The sequence below is a fragment of the Barbus barbus genome, assembly GCF_936440315.1.
Source record: "Barbus barbus genome assembly, chromosome: 4".
NCBI classification, from domain to species: Eukaryota; Metazoa; Chordata; class Actinopteri; order Cypriniformes; family Cyprinidae; genus Barbus; species Barbus barbus.
This window is the reverse complement of record NC_136732.1, coordinates 40,247,050-40,266,586: the sequence shown is the minus strand read 5'-3', so window position 1 is coordinate 40,266,586 and position 19,537 is coordinate 40,247,050. Positions and strand designations below refer to the sequence as shown.

Genomic DNA, 19,537 nt, shown 5'->3' with positions numbered 1-19,537 from the left:
AATAACAGTATAAAAAATAGCGACAGCAAAATTTGAGATCGGTTCTCATCCATTCCTCTTACAGATCACGAGATATTCAGTAACAGCAACATTATCAGTCCAAACATTGAAGCAATCATTCACACGAACATACAAAAACACAAGATCACTCTGGTGAATTTAACATGTTTTCCTCGCATGCTGTTCTAAGTGTTTTAGTCGGCAAAGACACAAGTAGTAATCCATAAGTAGTGTATTATTTAAAGGTATTTTGTATGTTTTGTAAATCAGTTTGTTACTTCTATTACATAAATCAAATGACACTGTGCTGTTAAAATGGCAGCTTTTGTATTGTGTTTGTGCATCTTTGCAGGATCTGAAATGTCTGCAGACAGGTGTGAGGATGGAGAAGTCAGTGTCATGGATGAAACGCACCATCACTCCACCTGCCCTTACTGCCTCATCTGGACCGGATGCTGCTGAGGTCTCTTCTTGTCCTGCTGGTTACTGTTCATCAGTTAATGAAACCAGTTTCAGAAGCTTCAAATGCATCATCAAATAAGGTCATGGATCATGAAACCAGCAAGACAAACTTGACCAAAATCACCTTATGTGTTGCTGAAGGACACACTGATGGTGTCGACTGCAGAGATCGAACCAGCAATGCTCACCAGTTCACTACACCACAGAAGTAAAGAAGCTATAGTATATCAGAAATTAGCATGTAATTGTAAACGTGAAATAAAATTAGGCTAGAAATGGAATGCTGACAACATGAGACGTAAAATGTTTTACTCTGTGTGAATGTGCTACATGTAGTTGTTCTCATGGAGAGCAGCACACAGATGTTTGGAGCAGATGGAGCGGCAGCTATATTTTCCCACGTGTTCTCCTGCTCTTGTTCAAGATCGTGTGGTACGGGGGAACCTCATCCTCTCTATGCATTCAGACAATGATAGCCTTGTCCCTTTCTCATCTATGATCAGATTCAGTCTGACTGCAGCAGTGATGGGCGGCAGAGGCAGGTGAAGGTGGACTCGGTGGTCTTCATCAGAATAAAGCTGCAGAACTGGCTCAGCTGTGTTGAGATGCAGTAGATGTGGGTTCACCGCCTGTAAATACATGATTGTCAGAACAATATATATACACTGACACTGATCAACATCTTTGGAGAAAACCCATCTGAGATGCAGGACGTTCTTCAGATTGTTGTTCAGGCCTTCGTGAGGATGAAGAAGGTCAGACTGAATCCCAGCCGTGTGTTTGTGCTTCAGAAGGTCTCAGACGTCATAGCTGGAGAGAAAAACATGGAGGGAAGGATACGACTGCAGCAGACACTGGATCAGATGACAAACTCGCTGCTGAAGAGGAAGTCTGTGATGCAGATTGTTTCAGTGACGTCATTAGATTTGATGTTCAAAAAGATGTGGAGTATTTCACTCATCTCTGGGAGAGAAGCCCACCGATGGCTCCAACAAACCCAAACTACTGTGAGAGCATTCAAGACCTGAAGGAAACTATGTCTCATGTCTCAGAATCACATGGAATGATGCTGAAAGACTTGAAAGATCGTATTAAAGATCTCTGGGAGGCTTTTACTCGTCTTCAGCTTCAGAAACTCTCTGGATATTCCAGCTTACAGGAAACTAGAGACTGAATACAGGAAGCGGTCCGGGAGTCTTCACAGTGCCATGATGGAAACTGAGAAGAAACTATAAAAACAAGTAGAAAATGAAGGGATTAATGAGGTTAAATAAACTGTTCTTAAAAGAGAACTGAAGAAGACAAGTGAAGAAGTGAAAAAATCAATGTCAGAAAGACAGAGATGCAGATATACTGATTCAGTGGAAAAAATCATTTGAAATCAAAATCAGAGAGCTTCAGGAAAACATTGTGAGAGAAACCAAGAGGAAATTAAGTGAGATTCATGAAGAAAACATGATGAAAAGATGGATGCTCAGAGGACACATCATGAGACACTCAGTATGAAAAGAGCAAAGAAGTCGCCTTAAATCTCAGAGACAAGGCAAATCAGTGACATCTATGAAAATGCTCCTGTAGATCACTGGAGCGAGAGCAGAACGTATAATTGAGTACAGCACAGCTCAGTTACTCTGAATATGTTCGTGTCAAAAGGTCCACAAAAAGAGGCTCTAAAAGTGTCATCTGGATTTGGTTCAATTCTGTCTCCAGCAGATGAAGTCCAAATAAGATCGTTGGTCACAGATGTTGATCTGAAAACACAGACACAATTATTCAGTCATTTAACATTTCAAAGATGGGCTTCAACATCAGCTACATTCAACAACTTACAAATTCCATCAGAGCAAGAGTAACAGAACATCAGGAAGAACGAGTGAGATATGAGTTCAAGAATGAATTCGTCATGGATTTGGTTCTGTCCATCTGTAAGCGATCAAACCAGATGATCACTGACCAACACAGACTGTTCAGAGAAGACAATGACTCTGTTATATACGTGGAGAGGAAGAGAGAGGAATACTATAGTATTTCACTAAAATACTGTCATGGAGCAACATAAGATCACAGATCAATTACACAAACATAGTGTTAATAATATAATCACATGATCAGTCTGTCTAAAGATTCATTTAGTTTATTTTTTTATAAACAGTGAATGATAGTGAGAATAAACACATCATCAGCTGAAAGATGAAACGTTCTGACCGTTGTCAAAAAGATTTATTCAGTGAATGAACAGAATGAACATTAAATGAAAACAGTTCAGGAGATCCAGATTCACTCCAGAGAGAGTCAAACTGATGTACTGAACTGCATCTGTTTCTCAGTATGTTTTATTAATACATTTATATTCTTTAATATTGCAAAGTCTTACATATGAAACCATAAGCAGCACAGAAAACTGAACACATCACTAAAATAAATTAAAATTAACAAATCCGATTTATAATGTTTTGATTTAAAATGTTTTAGACTTCTTGGTAAAAACAAAGTCTAATTTTGTATGTCAAATTATGTCAAGAATTACACAGTTAAACCAGTAGGTGGAGACAAAAGTTGATCTTTTGATAAGATCGGCTCAAATCACTGACTGAAGGAGAATGAAGGTTTTCTCCTCACTGCAGAACACAATCTCAAGGGGGCGAGGCTAGAAAATAAGACTCTCTCTTGAGAGGGGCAGGTGCTCAAAGTATAAAAGGGACACATGGAACATGGCTTTTAATAGGGCTGTGCTCCTTGCTGATATCTGTATCGAAATACATGCTTCTGTATTGATACAGCAGCAAATGCCATGACACAGGTTTGAAAAAAGAAACACAGAACAGAAAAGACCATTTTAAGTTTAAATGTTAAAGACATTTTTTGCACCTCTTAATTACTCTGGAATGATATTATTATTATTATTGTTGTTGTTGTTGTTTTTGAGTGTACAGGGTATGGTGGTTTTGCTGTTGTAAACACTACTGTTGTTGTTGTAGAAAACAATATTCCTGTCTCATTTCAAATAGAATTCTATTCTAATCCTGTTCTGAATTTAGTCATTTTTTGAATTATAATGATTAAAAACAGGATTGATAAGTATAATTCAGAGGAAAACAAAATCAGTATAAGCCTGTTTTACCAGTGTTGTGATAATTATTTTTAAGGCACTCTACATTTTTTAAATAAATACTGTAATAATAATAGTTCAAAGTATGAATAGTTTTTAGTCAGATAACATAAAAAAGACAAGACACCTCGACACGCTTAAAATATTTCCCAATTAAACAGCAAGAACGAAAGAGAACAAGCACCTTTGTTTTTATTGTTGTGTGTAGAACGTTAGCTACATTTTTTATTTAATATTAATTTTAATTAAATGTAAATTCATTCCCCGCACTTTATTCAAGCTCGAGCAGGTGTTTTCACATAGAGGTTTCTAGATTTAAATTAAAAGAGACATGACCTGAGGTTTTATTCGTTTCCAGAATGAGGAGATATGAATATCAGGAGAGCTGAACACTCGTGCAGTGCATGTTTCATTCATACAGAAACTTATGATGTGCAGGAAACCCCTAATATGGACAAACTCACACGGCTATGGCTATAGCTGAGCTGAATAAAAATCAGAAACGTTTTTTACTGATGAAACATGAAGACAATAAACACACGATTCTGATAATATATGGTTTATGTGTGTTTTTCAAGTTATCTTCAGCTAATAAATAAATAAATTATATGCAAAATGCAGTACTGACCGACATATCATTTAGTATAAAAACTATAAAATATATTTCCTGAATTATTCCGTGATAAAAATGGGAAAAGGGTGTTCGTAGTAGCCTTTATAAACCAATCGTAAAAATGTCATTAGGAAAACACTGAACAAAAATAAGGGGTTATGCGCAACAGACTTCCGTATTCTGCTAACCTGGTCTCGTTGCTTCCGGTTCACGCATTTTGCATATGCCTCGTTAAATAAGCTGTTTTGCTCAAGATGCCTTCAAAGTAGACACTAAAGATAATCATAACTAATGTCTATCACATATGTGTCAGGGAACTGTTGTGTGTCTGTCATGTGTTCCTGCCCCTTGTGCCCATATTTGGTTTGTTTCCTGTCCTTGTCATATGTAATCATCAGTTAATTCTTGTCTAGCCGTGTTCGTCTCATTAGCATGTGTATTTAAGTTCTGTCTGTTCAGTTTCGTGTCGTCTGGTCTACTCGTTATCCCCGGTGTTTGATGTCTGTGTCTTGCTCTGCCTTGTCTTGCCCTGCCTTGATGTCCCCAGTAAAGTATGTTATTTGAGTTTATATCCTCGTCTGCGTGTTCCTGGTTCCTCCCTCGTGTGTGCACCGTGACAGAAGACCAGACCACAACAGTAAGCGGCGCCCCTTCACCTCGTTTTGTTTTTCGTTTTTAAAAGTCTTTTGTTTGTTCCTGTTTGTCTGTCCCTCGCGGCATGGAAGTCGCCGCTCGTCATCCTGCCTTAGCCCGCGTCAAGTGGGCGTGGGAGTTTGGTGGGATCACCGCGAGTGCCGCGAGTCCGCTGGCCGCGAGCCCTGAAGTCAAGCCCGCGGGATCGCCGCTGAGTCAAGCCCGCCGATCGCGGGAGATGTCCGCCGCTGCCCGCGGCTATCCCAACCTCGCCGCTCACACCGAGCCCGCCGTTCGCGGGAGTTCACGCCGCTACCTGCGGTTCACCAAGTCCGCCGTCCGTGGGGAAAGCCAACCCACCGTCGGCGGCTTCACCGAGCCCGCCGTTCGCGGGAGTTCACGCCGCCGTCCGCGGCACACCGAGCCCGCCGTTCGCGGGAGTTCACGCCGCCGTCCGCGGCACACCGAGCCCGCCGTTCGCGGGAGATCACGCCGCTACCTGCGGTTCACCAAGTCCGCCGTCCGTGGGGAAAGCCAACCCACCGTCGGCGGCTTCACCGTGCCCGCCGTTCGCGGGAGATCAACGCTGCCGTCCGCGGGGAAAGCCAACCCGCCGTCGGCGGCTCCCCCTGTTCACGCCGCCGTCCGCGGCTCCCCTGTGCACGCCGCCGGTCCGCCTCTGACTCAATGCCCGCCGGTCCGCCTCTGACTCAATGCCCGCCGGTCCGCCGCTGACTCAAGCCCACCGGATTGCCGCTGACTCAAGCCCACCGGATTGCCGCTGACTCAAGCCTGCCGGTCGCCGATACCCTCTCCGTGGATCAAGTCCACATGTCACGGCCAGGAGAGCCGTGTTTGTGTTTGTTGTGCCCACAGGAACATTTTAAACTTACCTTGTCATGCCATGTCTTGTCTTGTCCATGGAGACTCGTCTGGGGCAGGCGGCTCCTTGAATTGTGGCCATGGAGGCCAGTCGCAGCCGCTTGCCCCCCCTGTCGCAGAAGTGGAGGAGGTCGCTGAGGGACCCTGTGAGGGCCCCTGACTCCTCGTCATGCCCAGAGGAAGACTCAGCTTCCTAGCCAGCCCAGGAGGGCTTCTGGTTCCTGTGGGATGTCCTGTCGTGTTTGTCTGACCCTGGAGGGTTTCTGTCGTGTCTTGTACTGTTTTGTCTGTCTAGCCCCGGAGGGCTCCTGATACCCCCTGGATTCCCCATGGAAATTTTGGGGGGGGGTAGTAGAGCTCTGGGTGGAGTGGGTGGGCCGAAGAAGGATGCCATGGCCACAGTTACCACCTGCCATGGCCTCCTGAGCTCCCTGCTCCGCCATGGGTCCTGTCTGTCTGTTCCGCTCTGGAGGTCCCCGTCCTGTGGTCCGTGTCTGTCCTGAGAGGCCTCCAGAGCGCCCACCCCCCCCTCCCCGATGGAACTGTTAAGGCTCGGGACGAGCCTTTCGGGAGGGGGGAGTTATGTCAGGGAACTGTTGTGTGTCTGTCATGTGTTCCTGCCCCTTGTGCCCATATTTGGTTTGTTTCCTGTCCTTGTCATATGTAATCATCAGTTAATTCTTGTCTAGCCGTGTTCGTCTCATTAGCATGTGTATTTAAGTTCTGTCTGTTCAGTTTCGTGTCGTCTGGTCTACTCGTTATCCCCGGTGTTTGATGTCTGTGTCTTGCTCTGCCTTGTCTTGCCCTGCCTTGATGTCCCCAGTAAAGTATGTTATTTGAGTTTATATCCTCGTCTGCGTGTTCCTGGTTCCTCCCTCGTGTGTGCACCGTGACAATATGTGGGTTGATTAATAAATGTTTTTTTTTTTTTATTATTTTCACTAACATTTATATATAAGTCGAATAAAATGTCAATAATAAAAACAGCTAGCTAATTTAACTGATTACCTTAAAAGTCCATTGATATTGCTATTATTTAATACTGTTATTAATGCACTCTCCGAGAAGCGGAAGCGATGAGACCTGTTTTCTGACGTTCAACATTTACCGTATTGTAGCCCCTTGCTGCAGCTAAGCTGGCTTCCACAGGCTACACACAGCAATATAAACAAGCTGTGCATGATCTCTTCACGCCGTTCTCGTAAAATAATAATAATTCAATTATATAAGTTTACAAGCACACCGCTCGGCTGAGAACTCCACTTACCAGCAGCCGCAGACCTTACTGAAGGCATCCTAAAGGCGTGACTGAACGTGAGGGATCGTCCCGGATGAGATCGTCAGGTGAAAGTCATCATGTGGATAATTTAATACTATTATTAATTAATTTTACTAATAGTTAGATTGGGCAGGCCTTCACAAAAGGGTGTTTAATTACAAAAAAAAAAACAAATACCTTGACAAAAAGGGCACTTTGGGCATCAAGGGGAAAATGCGCAGGTGCTCCGGCAGGGATTGTAAGTGGGGGAGTGAATAACCAGCTCTCTCCCCCTTCAATACCACGACTGAGGTGCCCTTGAGCAAGGCACCGAACCCCCAACTGCTCCCCGGGCCCCACAGCACTGGCTACCCACTGCTCCGGGTGTGTGTGTGTGTGTGTGTGTGTGTGTGTGTGTGTGTGTGTGTGTGTGTGTGCACTTAGGATGAGTTAAATGCAGAGCACAAATTCTGAGTGTGGGTTACATACTTGGCCACAATGTCACGTCACTTTCACTTTTATAAGCTTTGAATTTCTATGCTCAGTTCTTTCTGTAACTTGTTGCAGAAGTTCAGCATATTCTTTTAAGACTGCCTTTAATGATTTTGGAACTCTTTTTTTGTTTGTTTTTTGTTAGTTTCTGCACTTGAGTAAAGCAGCTCAGTTGCTACAAACATGGAGGAAGATATGGAAACATGCTCTGTTGAGGCTTCTGCAAACAGAGATCATCTAAAGGTACACAACTATGCAAGACGCATAGAAAATGCATCTGGGAATTTGAGATTAGATCTTCTAAGAAGAACATCATTTGCTGTATCTGAACTGCAGCGTGAAAAACTGAATCGAGGGAGTTCTTTATTAAGAATCATGCGCATGTAAACTTAATATCATTAATACTAAAACATCAGATCCATAATGCTGTATGTGTTGTTGAGATCGACCGCACGAGAGAGAGAACTGATTTCAGAGCAGTTACTGTCTGAACAACCGGACAAATTATGCACATTGTGTGTGTGTATGTGTGTCAAGTCAAGTCAGCTTTATTTATATAGCATTTAAACAATACAGATTGTCAAAGCACTTAACAGTATCAAACTGGAGAATAGAGTGTCAGTAATGTAATGAATTAAACACTCAATTTTCAGTTAAAGGCATTTCATTATTGAATTCAGTGATGTCATTGTCTAGCTCAGATTGGTTTAATTAGTATCTGTGAAATCAAATTGACGATAATCGCTAGAAATTAAATGTGCCCGACTGAGCAAGACAGAAGCGAAAGGAACCAAAACTCCCTCTGAGACAGAATGGAGAAAAAAACCTTGGGAGAAACCAGACTCAGTCGGGGGGCCGGTTCTCCTCTGGCCAGGATATTATCGTTTATTTATTGTTTAATTAAAACTTTAAATGTATAAATGTATTACATTTCTATTTTTATGTTGTTGCAATTTCTAACAATAATAGTATTATATAATTTGGTATTTTATTATATTTTAATAAGTTTAAAATATTTAATTTTAAGTTGATTGTATTTTAAGTTGAGGTCTTCACATTTACATTTACATTTATTCATTTAGCTGACGCTTTTATCCAAAGCGACTTACAATTGCTATATATGTCAGAGGTCGCACGCCTCTGGAGCAACTAGGGGTTAAGTGTCTTGCTCAGGGACACATTGGTGTCTCACAGTGGATTCGAACCCGGCTCTCTCACACCAAAGGCATGTGTCTTATCCACTGCGCCATCACCACCCCTGTCTTATCCCCAGCGCAGTATCTTCACTGGGGATAAGTCTTCACACAGCACATACTTATTATTTAAATGTACTCCAGAGTTCAAAATATCAGTGTCCATGATGAAAGTTTAGGGTGCCTGAAGATGGATGCTGTAGAAGCATGTCTTGAGGATAATGAAGAGTTCGTTGACTTCCTTTGACAAACATCAGTGTCGAATGGATGATGAGGGAGAAGTTGTGTGGCCTTAATTTCACTAAAATGAAATACAGACTAAAGGTCAAAATGAAATAATCAAAATCAATATTCTTACACATACAGAGAGAAATCAATAATCAAACTCTGAGAAAAATCTTATTAAAACAGGTCATGATATTCAGCCGAAATCATCTAAATGAGAAAGTGACTTTTTGTTTGGAATTTAAACAAACATTGACTTATTAATATTCATTTTGCAGATCAATTTAGAGTTATAGAATCTGCAAAGAAATAGAGTAAAAAAAAGTATATTTAAGAAGTGAATAAATATTTTCTTCAAGCAAGTATAAAAAATAAAAAATAGAATGGTTTTGGAAATTTGCATCATGCAGAGATGTCTTAATGTCATGATTTGCTCAAATTTACCTGAACTTATCCTTCAGCTTCATATTATCTGACAATCCCATGTGCAATGTCTTCAGCTAAACCAACAATTGATCCAGCAGCTGCTCCAATAACAGGAATGTAGTAACCCCAGTCACGAGCTCGCTTTGATCTGTATGGTACTTTTGCTTCAGCTTCTTTTAAAGCTTTCTTTACAAGTTTTTCCTGAAATACACGCTCTGCTTGTTCTCTACCATCATTATGTGTTACACCTGCTGACAGCAAAAGCAAAACAGTTAATGATATCCTTTAAAAAATAATTGCACAACAAAACATATATCAACACTTGAGAATAGGAAAAAACATATTCACTATTATTTAAGAGTTTTCCCTCAACAAACTCCTGTTTAGCTGCTTATTAATAGTAAGGTAGTTGTTAAATTTAGGTATTGGGTCGAATTAACGGATCTAAAATATGATCATGAAGAAAAATGCATTTATATGAGCTTTATAAGTAATAATAAACAGCCAATATGTTGGTAATATACATCTTGATATTTCTACATTTGGTCCGCTCATCCCAGAGCCGCTGAAAATCTGAGATGTGACATGCTTTGATCTCTCCGCTGTGCGGTCACGAGGTTCATGAAGATCTCAATACTTCCAAACAACTCGTGGGATAGACAGCACTATTTTAGGAATACTATTAAAACTATTTTAGGGAGAATAAATGGCTAATGAGTGCTGCTCTGCACTATCTACTGGTTGTAATGGCAATTCAGCGTGTTTTAAATGTTACAATAAAACTTTTTTATCAAGTGCAAGTTTTCAGACATGGTGAAAGTTTTCGTTTTACAAATAAGGAGAATCTTTAAAGGGAAAAAAACATTGATGGTCATCATTTAAATTGAATAATATTCAGACTTTTGAGGTTTGAAGTGCTGGGAAACGTTAGATCTCATTCATCTTAGGATGCATTAAAGACACACTTGTGGTGTTTCTCTCTGCTATTGCTGTACTATTGCAAGCATTTTGATTTCATACAGTTTGTCAAATGGCTTCAAAACATGTAGATGTGCTTGTGATTTGAGGACTGCTGCTGCAGCAGCATGTATAGCGTCAGGAGTGAAAGAAAACATGGGACTGCTTCATAAGATTTGATGGCGTCAGAAGAGTTTGCCATACTTTTGCTTCCCAGTATGATGAAGACCAGCAGAACGCAAACGAGCCCGAAACACACACATCCACATATCCATCCTGACAAAGGGGAGAAAACACACAGATATCCATTAAGAACAAATCACATATTATAAGATATAACCCTTAAAATCAACATTTGTGAGTAATTGATGGGACTTTTTTAACGACTGCTCTTTTGAATGCTCTTTTATAATGACAATCACTGGAAATTAATATACGATACAATATGCTAACCATGTATGCTGTAAAGAAAAAAAAAATTCTGTGTTAATACACTAAAGGCCTGTTCACACCAAGGACAGTAACTATAAAGATAACAATGAAGATATATTTCTAAAAATCATTCTCATTATTAAAGAATAGCAGACTCCACACCACAAATATAACGTTAAAACAGAGAAACAATATCCTTGGAATCACTTTTAGAACAACTTTCTTTCCTGCCTTTCCTGCTAATGTATGATAAAAGATGAGCGTGCGCTGAGAATAAACAGACATCATCCGCTGGTGTGGACGCTAACATGGTTATCTTCATAATTATCTTCAGTTATCATTCTTGCTGTGAACCTTTACACTGACATACTCTTCTTACAGAACAATTACTGAAAGTTTATGTAATGATTCTCATTATGTAATATTCCTCAAACATATCACCATCTCTAAATACACGAACTGAAAGTGCATTTCTACTTCAGTAGTACTTGAGTGCACTTCAAAAAGTATACTAAATAGCACTAATAATTAAATAGATTTTTAGTGCATTGAAATAAAGTATAGTACTGCAAGAATATACTGAAATTGATTTTAAGTGCAGTCAGATAAAGTACCAGAAGTGTTTTAAGTGCATTACTTTTTCTCTCTTCTTCTCTTTCTCTGTTCATTCTCTCCATCATCATCGTCATTGCCTCTTTCTCTTTTTCATGTTTCTTCATCTCTTCTTCTCTTTCTCCGTTCATTCTCTCCATCATCTTCATTCTCTCTTTCTCTTTTTCATGTTTCTTCATCTCTTCTTCTCTTTCTCTGTTCATTCTCTCCATCATCATCTTCATTCTCTCTTTCTCTTTTTCATGTTTCTTCATCAGTTCTTCTCTCTCTCTGTTCATTCTCTCCATCAGGATCTTCTTCTTGTTTTCTTCTTCTTCATGTTTAGATTGAAGATCTTTTTTCTCATTTTCCATTCGTTCTCTCTCTCGTTTCAGTCTCTGGTTAAATTCATCACAATCTCTCTGTTCTTTCTCTCTTCTTTTCTCATCCTCTTCTTCTCTTTTCATCTTTTCCTCTTGTTTCTCTTTCTCCCATTTCTCTCGTTCTCTCTTCATCTTATTTTGCATTTCTCTCTTTTTCTTCTCTTTCTCTCTCATTAGTGTTTTATATCTCTCTTCTCTCCCATTAAACTCTTCTTCTCTTCTCTTTCTCTCTTTGTCATGATTCTGTCGTTCATTCTCTATTCTGTTCATCAGCCTGTCTATTTCTGTCTGTAGATTTTCTTTTTCTTTCTTTACAGTCTCCTTTTCTTGACTCATTTCATCTTTAAGCATCTCTCTTTCTCTTTTCATCTCGTCTCTCATGTGCTGCTCCTGGTCCTTCATTTCTCTTTTATATCGTTCTTCTCTTTCTCTGAGTTCTTCTTCTCTTTCTGTGACTCTGTCCATCAGGATCTTCATCTGTAGTTCTTGTTTTTCTCTCTCCATCTCTCTGAACATCTTACACGAGTAGTAACTCCCTCCGTTTGTTTTCACCATGGCATCTATCTTCTGCAGGAGATCAGTGACCTGTGTTCGGTCTTCAGTCTGATTATTATTGAACACATGATATCTGTTTCCACACACTTCAATCAGCTTCATCAGAGGAGATCCAGGTTTCTCCAAACACTGATCGATGGTTCTCTTCTTCAGAAAGTCTCCTCTGGTGAACAGCACCATGGTGTACATTAATGAGTTTTCACCAAACATCTCTTGGATGATCTTCACTGATGTTTCCTCTTCTTTAGTGAATCGTCCCAGAGGAATCAGTAGGAGAAACACATGAGGTCCCGGCAGGATCATGGAGATGCAGTGTCTGATTTCTCTCTGGATCTCCTCATTACTGAGTTCAGTATCAAACAGTCCTGGCGTATCGATCACAGTAATGCGTCTGCTGTTGATTTCAGATGTTTCTCTCTGACTCTCTTTAGTCACAGATACAAAAGATTCTTCTGCTGTAAACGCTTCTCTTGCTAAGATTGTGTTTCCAGTCGCACTTTTCCCAGCTCCAGTTTTTCCCAGCAGCACAATCCTCAGATCATCTTCATTCTCTGATGAACCTGGAAGAGAGGAAGTGCATCAGTTGCAGCAATCTTCATTTCCTGTGAAACACTGAAACTTGACCTTTGACCTTATTTTTGTACAATCAGAATGTTTGACTTTCAAATGTTTTTAATAAAATTTAATTTTTTTGCAGAATATTGCAGTACTTCTGTTTAAAATACAAGTGTAGAAAACCCTAATATAGTATCAAACCCTACTGTAGTAAAAATCCCATTTTAAAACATGCTGTGTGATTTAAGACCAAACTCATTTTTTCCGGAGTGTCTGTTTACACTAAGTGCAAATGGCCTGCCTTGTTGGCAAAGGCTATTTACACTAACTCCACCCACCAATGTTTGATTGGGAGAGTCAACACTGAAAAAAGATGTTTGTTTCACATCAGTTTGAAGTTGAAAATAAAGTATCGGGTAGTGTTAGGGAAGTTTTTATTGTCCCAATAAGGCGGCATCCATTTAATAATTTGAATTAAAACTATAATTTACACTCAATACGTTATTATTGAATTTTATAATGGACTACAATACTGAGGTGCAGATAATTGACACTATTTGCAATTAGTATAAATAGCAGAAAATCGGGCTATTTTAACATAGTGTAAATAGAATCTATAGCTATGTGCACTTAGTGTAAATAGCCGCTGCCATTTTTTTTTACCTTGTGAAAGTACATGTGTCTCTAGTGAATGAATTTTCTTCTTCATCTCTTCATATTTCAGCAGTTTTTTCATCTGCACCTCCACAAACATCTCTGTGGAGAAACAGTCTCCTCTGTTTTCTTGCAGCATCTGCTCGATGTTCTCCATCAGTGTGGACACTTGTGTTTTGGGACCAAAGAACTGGTGTCTTCCTCCAAACCTCTCAATGACAGACTGTGTTTCTTCACTGAGTTCTTCTGTCTGATGCTCTGAATCCTGCTTTATGAGGATCATGATGTGTTTGTTGATTCTTGAGCTGAAGATCCTCTGGATCTCCTCCATCTCTGCTTTGTCTTCATTATTGAGTGGAGCATCAGGAATAATGAGGAGGAAAACATGGACTCCAGGATGACAGAGAGACACACAGCGGAGAGTCTGACGCACCACTTCCTCCTCCGAGAGACCAATCAGAGCTGGAAGCTCCAGCAGATTGATCTCCCATCCATGAATCTCCACGCCTGATCTTCTGTCTGTCTGCTGCAGGATCTGCTCTGATACGGACGATTTTAATGAGCCATCGCTCCCGCACACAACCAGATTCAGCTTCACACTCTCTGAAACTGATAGAAGAAGAAGATTCAAATATATTCATCTATCGCTAGGAACTAGTGTTGCACGATATACTGGTACTAAAAAGGTATCGCGATACCCTTCTTTTAAAAACGGTATGATTCTGCATTTTACTAGTAACGGTACTCTAAAAATGCATTTTGATAAGTAATTCCTGAGTAAAACACTGTTATTTCTAGGGCTGTATTAGTATGAAAATGCAGATGGAATCACAGGATCCAGTAAAAAAACAAAACAAAACAAACAAACAACAAAAAAAAAAAAAAAAAAAAAAGGTATTTACTGGAATATCATGGAATCTGGCCCTTTAAATCTGAATCCTGCATGTTCTTGTGTGTGAATGAATGTTTCGTTTACTACACACATAAAGTGTACATGATGCTCGCCGTGTTTATGAACACATAAACATGATCTCTAGAACTGATCTGGGGTCAGTTCATGAACATTTTACTGTTACTTTTGAGAAAAACCGTGGACATATCATATACAAACAGAAACATAAAGGTCTTTACAGCAACCCGTCAAAATAAAACCTCAGTTCAACTTGATATAAATATTACTTAATTTACTACTACTACTAATAAAATATTAACTATTAACAATATTTAAGGAATATTTATCAGCAAAAAATATTTAACAGAATTTATTTACTTGAAAAATGTAAATACACAATGGTGTTTGCAAAAAAAGATAAATTAATATAAATTAATTATTTATAAAATCTAAAGTAAATAATTACTTTTATTATTGTTATGATTATTATGATTATATAATTATTCAAATTTAATGAAACTATTAAAATTGAATCCAGAATATGAATGGAAAACCAAATTTGAGAAAAATAATAAAACATATTTCATAGGGCCTTAAAAAATGCAATTTTTCGTTAATATTTAAATAAATTGCTGTTAAATTGTGTAAGGTTCATGATTTCAATTAATTAGGCATGCGTTTTTATTAATATTTTTTAATGTAACCATTAAAATAGACTGGAAAAAAAGCTGAATTTGGAAAAAAATGAAATGAAAAGCATTTTGCTAATTTTCACTGAAAGTTAAGTTATGTTTAATTGAGTATGCATGTCTACCCATAATTGATTGTATCTGGATGGAAATGAAAGAGCTTCAATAATTTTAATCAATGAACAGAATTAAAATATTCCTTTTTTGTGATTCTCACCTGTGGTGTCAGCGGTTGACATGTTGATGTTATGTTCTTCTTCCTTCAGTTTTCACCTGATCTTCTTCTCTGACTCCTGACGTCTCTGTTTATCGTCCTGTAAGAGATTGTAGTGATTTTCAAACAGTCTCTGTTCATTCCACCATTCCTCAAGCTGTCAGTGTTCTGCCTGTAGTTTGTTGTTCAGATTTCTGTTTAACTGCAGCAGACTGAGCTGGAAATCTCATCTAGAAGAGATTATGAAAATATTCCTGCAAACCGGAGCTTCGTGTTTATCTAAAGACCATACACTAAACACACTTCACATCAGCTAATAATACTCATGCGTCTCAACACTGAACAAAGTCTTTTACTCACAGATTTGTGTCTCATACAGTTCTGAGACTGTAGTGAAAGTGAAACTGATGTTTCTGCAGCTCGTACACTTATTAATGTCACTGATGATTAAAATAAACTCAAGTTTTAGTGTTTCTGAGATTTAGATTTCATATAACATATAGAGCGTATATAAGGAAATGAGATACCTGCATGACTCATCGTGTTTTGTATGATTATTTCCTTGTTACCGTCATGAAAACAGGAAGTGATCTGTGTGTGTGGGCGGAGTCAGTGATGTCACGAAGATAAACGCCTGTTTCTGTCAGATTAACAGCAAGAGTTCAAACTACAGTTCCTGTGAGGAAGTGTAATGAAGATCTGTCTTCGAGTGACTGTAAGAGAACCTGCAGTGACTTTCTCTGAACTCTATAGTCTCTATCAAACAGCTGCACACAACTCACTTCATCAGTGCAGTGGGTTTATGCCAGTCTTCACCTCATAATTCTCAAGAAATACTTTAAACCTTAAAGAAATGCATTAAACCTGAGAACAGCATGCAGTATTTTATTAATTCTCATACAAAGATCTAGAGTGGTTTCTGATGTAAATCAGCACACTGTCCTCTGGCAGAGAGACTGCTGATATTACAGTGGAAGAGATGGAGTCTGCTGAATTGTGATTCAGAAATCATAAAGAGCTTTATTACCGAGTAGGTTTACACACACACAAGGACTTTGACTTGATGACAGGAGCTTCCAGTGCAGAAGAAAGTACACTCTAAAAAACACTGGGTTAAAACAACCCAATTTGGGTTATGTTGGTAACCCAACGCTGGGTCAAATATGGACAAACCCAGCGTTGGGTTATTTGAACCAGAGGCGTCATGCCCATTCAGATTGAGGGGGCACGGGCCCCCTCAGAGTTTTGAGCTAAGTGGGTTTTAAATGCATATTCCAAAAGACAAAACAATAGCCGATTGATATTTTCTATATTTGATGCGGCTTTACCAGTGTGATTAAATCGTTCAGCGCATCTATCATCAGCTGCTAAATTCAAATCTGTGATCGCTGGCACTGAGCCAGAGACAGACGCGTTTGTACAGCGCTGCATTATAACCAATCACACAGCATGCTGTTGAGCTTATGAATGCAATGACCAATCAGAGGCGTTCAGATGAGTCATCGCTGAAATGCTGCTGTTTTCTTCACTCACTTACTGACTGAATACCTCTTTCTGGCGAATTTTCTCGTCAGAAACAACAACAAAGTGCAAATGTGTGTACGAATCTGTAAGATATTAATTTCACAGTGTAAACAGTTTGCTCTCTTTCTGTACAATGAAAGTGTTATGATTAGTAGCCTAATTACTTGCAATGTTTTTATTCACATTAACTTTCAAGGTTAAATTCACATTAAATATAAAGTCAGTCATATTAAAAATATGTTATGGCATGACACCCATATCGGTGAATTAAGTAAACAGGCAGGTTTTTATGCATAGGCCTAGTTGATAGATTACATTATTTAGGATACTTTGACCATCGCCCACTACTGATCAACATTATCTACACTCTAAAAAACATTGGGTTATTTACTGTACCCAATATCTGAGTTAAACATGTTGGGTCGCTCTGTTGGGTTATTCCTATGTTTATTGGGTTATTTCAACAACAACAGAAGCAGTTGGGTTAAAATTTTAATTCCAACGGTCGATTGGTGTCTGCGAGATGATAAAGTGGTAAATTAATATGTGTGCGTTACAAAGTGTCTTCATGCCCTGACACAATAATATCTCTGCTTTTCCTACGAGTATGTTTAATTGTGTACATCTCCCCTGTCGACTGAAACTTTAATCCGTTTTTTTCTGCACTTGACTATATGGACACAAGCGCTTGTAGCCGATCAATTTCAAACGTATAAAGAAAAATGGTTTCCTTACTTTTTCTGTTCGTCTTGACAATTTTGGGGGATTTTTTTTTTTTTTTTTTACATACATAATTTACTCTTGTTCCTGAAGGAGTGGATCACAGATCTACAATGGCCTTCCTAATAATATTAATTATATTATTTTTGAATAATTATTAAAGTAACATTTATGCATGTTAGAGAATAAGTTGAATATGGCTTTAGTCTGCCTATTACTCTCTAATAAACTGCTCTCATTGTGTGTAACCATGCCCGATAAGGTTTAGAGATAAGCTGAGATAACCTTGAAGTAAGAAGTGTTTCTCTGCGTATGTGTGTTAGTATCTGTCAGTACAGGGAGAAGCTCAGACAGTCCCAGGACAAAGGTTCAACTATCGATGTCCAGCGTATCAGATATACGTCTTTGGAGAGACGTTTTGTGTCTGACCTCTGATCACTCGTCACCAAAATAGTCATCAGAAGATATGCTTCAAGCTAGCGTCCATATGTAGAAAGTGTCAAAAGTTTATTTAGGTTTTGGAACCAATCAGAATTTTGATGACTTATGCATTGACACAATTAGCAACCTCTGTCAGGGTATAATTGTGGTGATTTTTGTATTGTAAGGCAGAGCGGCCTACAAACTCCATCGTGAGTGTTCAAGCTGACTTCTGCGGATGAAACTGCAAACTATTTCTTCATTAAATTTCTTTAATTAATCGCAATCTGACTCCTGGTCTTTGTTCATCATACCTGGTCCATAGGTTTTAACTGTAATTCCCCAACAGTCCACATGAGGTTTATTAAGCAAGTAAACTTAAATTTGTGTCTGTTTCCTAACTGTTATGTAATTTCTGATTTTTTTTGAGAATCACCATACATCTTCTCCATGGTGAGAAGATCTGTCAATGTAAATGGCATTATTAATGATGCTTGCCTTGCTCTCATCTTCACTTTTCCTCATGTTTTGGGTGCTCATGCAGTGGACTCACTTCGATTCTCAGAGGGAGAAGACATCACTCTAGACACTGGTGTTAGTGAATTACAGAGGGGCGATCAGATTCTCTGGAGCTTTGGATCTGAAGACACCATTATAGCTAAAAGACATGGAGACACCAATCAGGTTTTAAATGATGCTGATGATGGGAGATTCAGAGACAGGCTGCAGATGGATGATCAGACTGGATCTCTCACCATCACAAACACCAAAACCACAGACTCTGGAGTTTATCACCTTCAAATCAGCAGCAGAAATAAAGTCTTATATCAGAAGTTTACTGTGTGCTGTGAGTATAGCGAGTCTTTTATTTTCACAAATTTAAACTGAGATGTTCACCTGCACATTCACATTTTTCTATGTTTGGTGCCGTGACATGAAGTGGACACAGTAAACGTGAGAGCGGGAGACTCCGTCACTCTGAACACTGATGTTACTGAACCAGAGGATGGAGATAACGACACCGGCATTGCTGAAATCAGCCAAGTCAGCAGTAAGAGCTCAGGGTATCACATTAATGATGTGAGATTCAGAGACAGACTGCAGCTAGGGCAAGCAGATGTTTTTTTTCACTATAGGAGAACACAATACACTGTATTTTTCAGAACGGTTTCTTTCTTGAAAGTAAAGAGTACTGAGATAAGATGAGAAAGTCAAATGACTGGCAAACAAGTTTTGCTGCTAATGTTGTTGAAACATCATCTTCAAGTTGATAAATCAGCCTCTTAAATAAGGAGACATTCATTCATCTAGATGTATTTTGTGTTATATCGCTCAGCCTGCTCAGCGTTCGATGCAACTGAGGTGTCCATCTTCACACATTTCTCTCTTTCTCTTCTATACGCTTCTGTGACAGATGAAGAAAACAAAGTGTCAGTGATGGAGGGAGATCGTGCCAAACTAAACACTGATGTTAATGAACTACAGAGAGACGCTCTGATACTCTGGATGTTCAGCCCAAGAGAAAGTCTTATAGCTAAGGCTGATATGGAGAACAATAAGATCTACATATGATGGTGCTGATGGCAGATTCAGGGACAGACTGGAGCTGGACCGTCAGACTGGATCTCTGAGCACCACAAACACTGACTCTGGACTTT

The 19,537-nt window shown here is 39.2% G+C and overlaps 1 protein-coding gene across 1 annotated transcript; it reads right to left on the bottom strand.

The window, feature by feature from the left end:
- Positions 1-10,329: 10,329 nt before the first annotated feature.
- On the bottom strand, positions 10,330-15,808 carry LOC306861354 (GTPase IMAP family member 8-like; the record flags this gene model as incomplete). The annotated part of the gene is made up of 5 exons (XM_079403572.1): positions 15,743-15,808; positions 15,219-15,315; positions 13,430-14,029; positions 11,320-12,771; positions 10,330-10,526 (listed from the first exon to the last, which is right to left on the bottom strand). Exons 2-5 carry the CDS (start codon positions 15,238-15,240, stop codon positions 10,330-10,332), a joined length of 2,271 nt encoding a protein of 756 aa, XP_079259698.1. The 5' UTR covers positions 15,241-15,315; positions 15,743-15,808.
- Between the last annotated feature and the right edge of the window lie 3,729 nt (positions 15,809-19,537).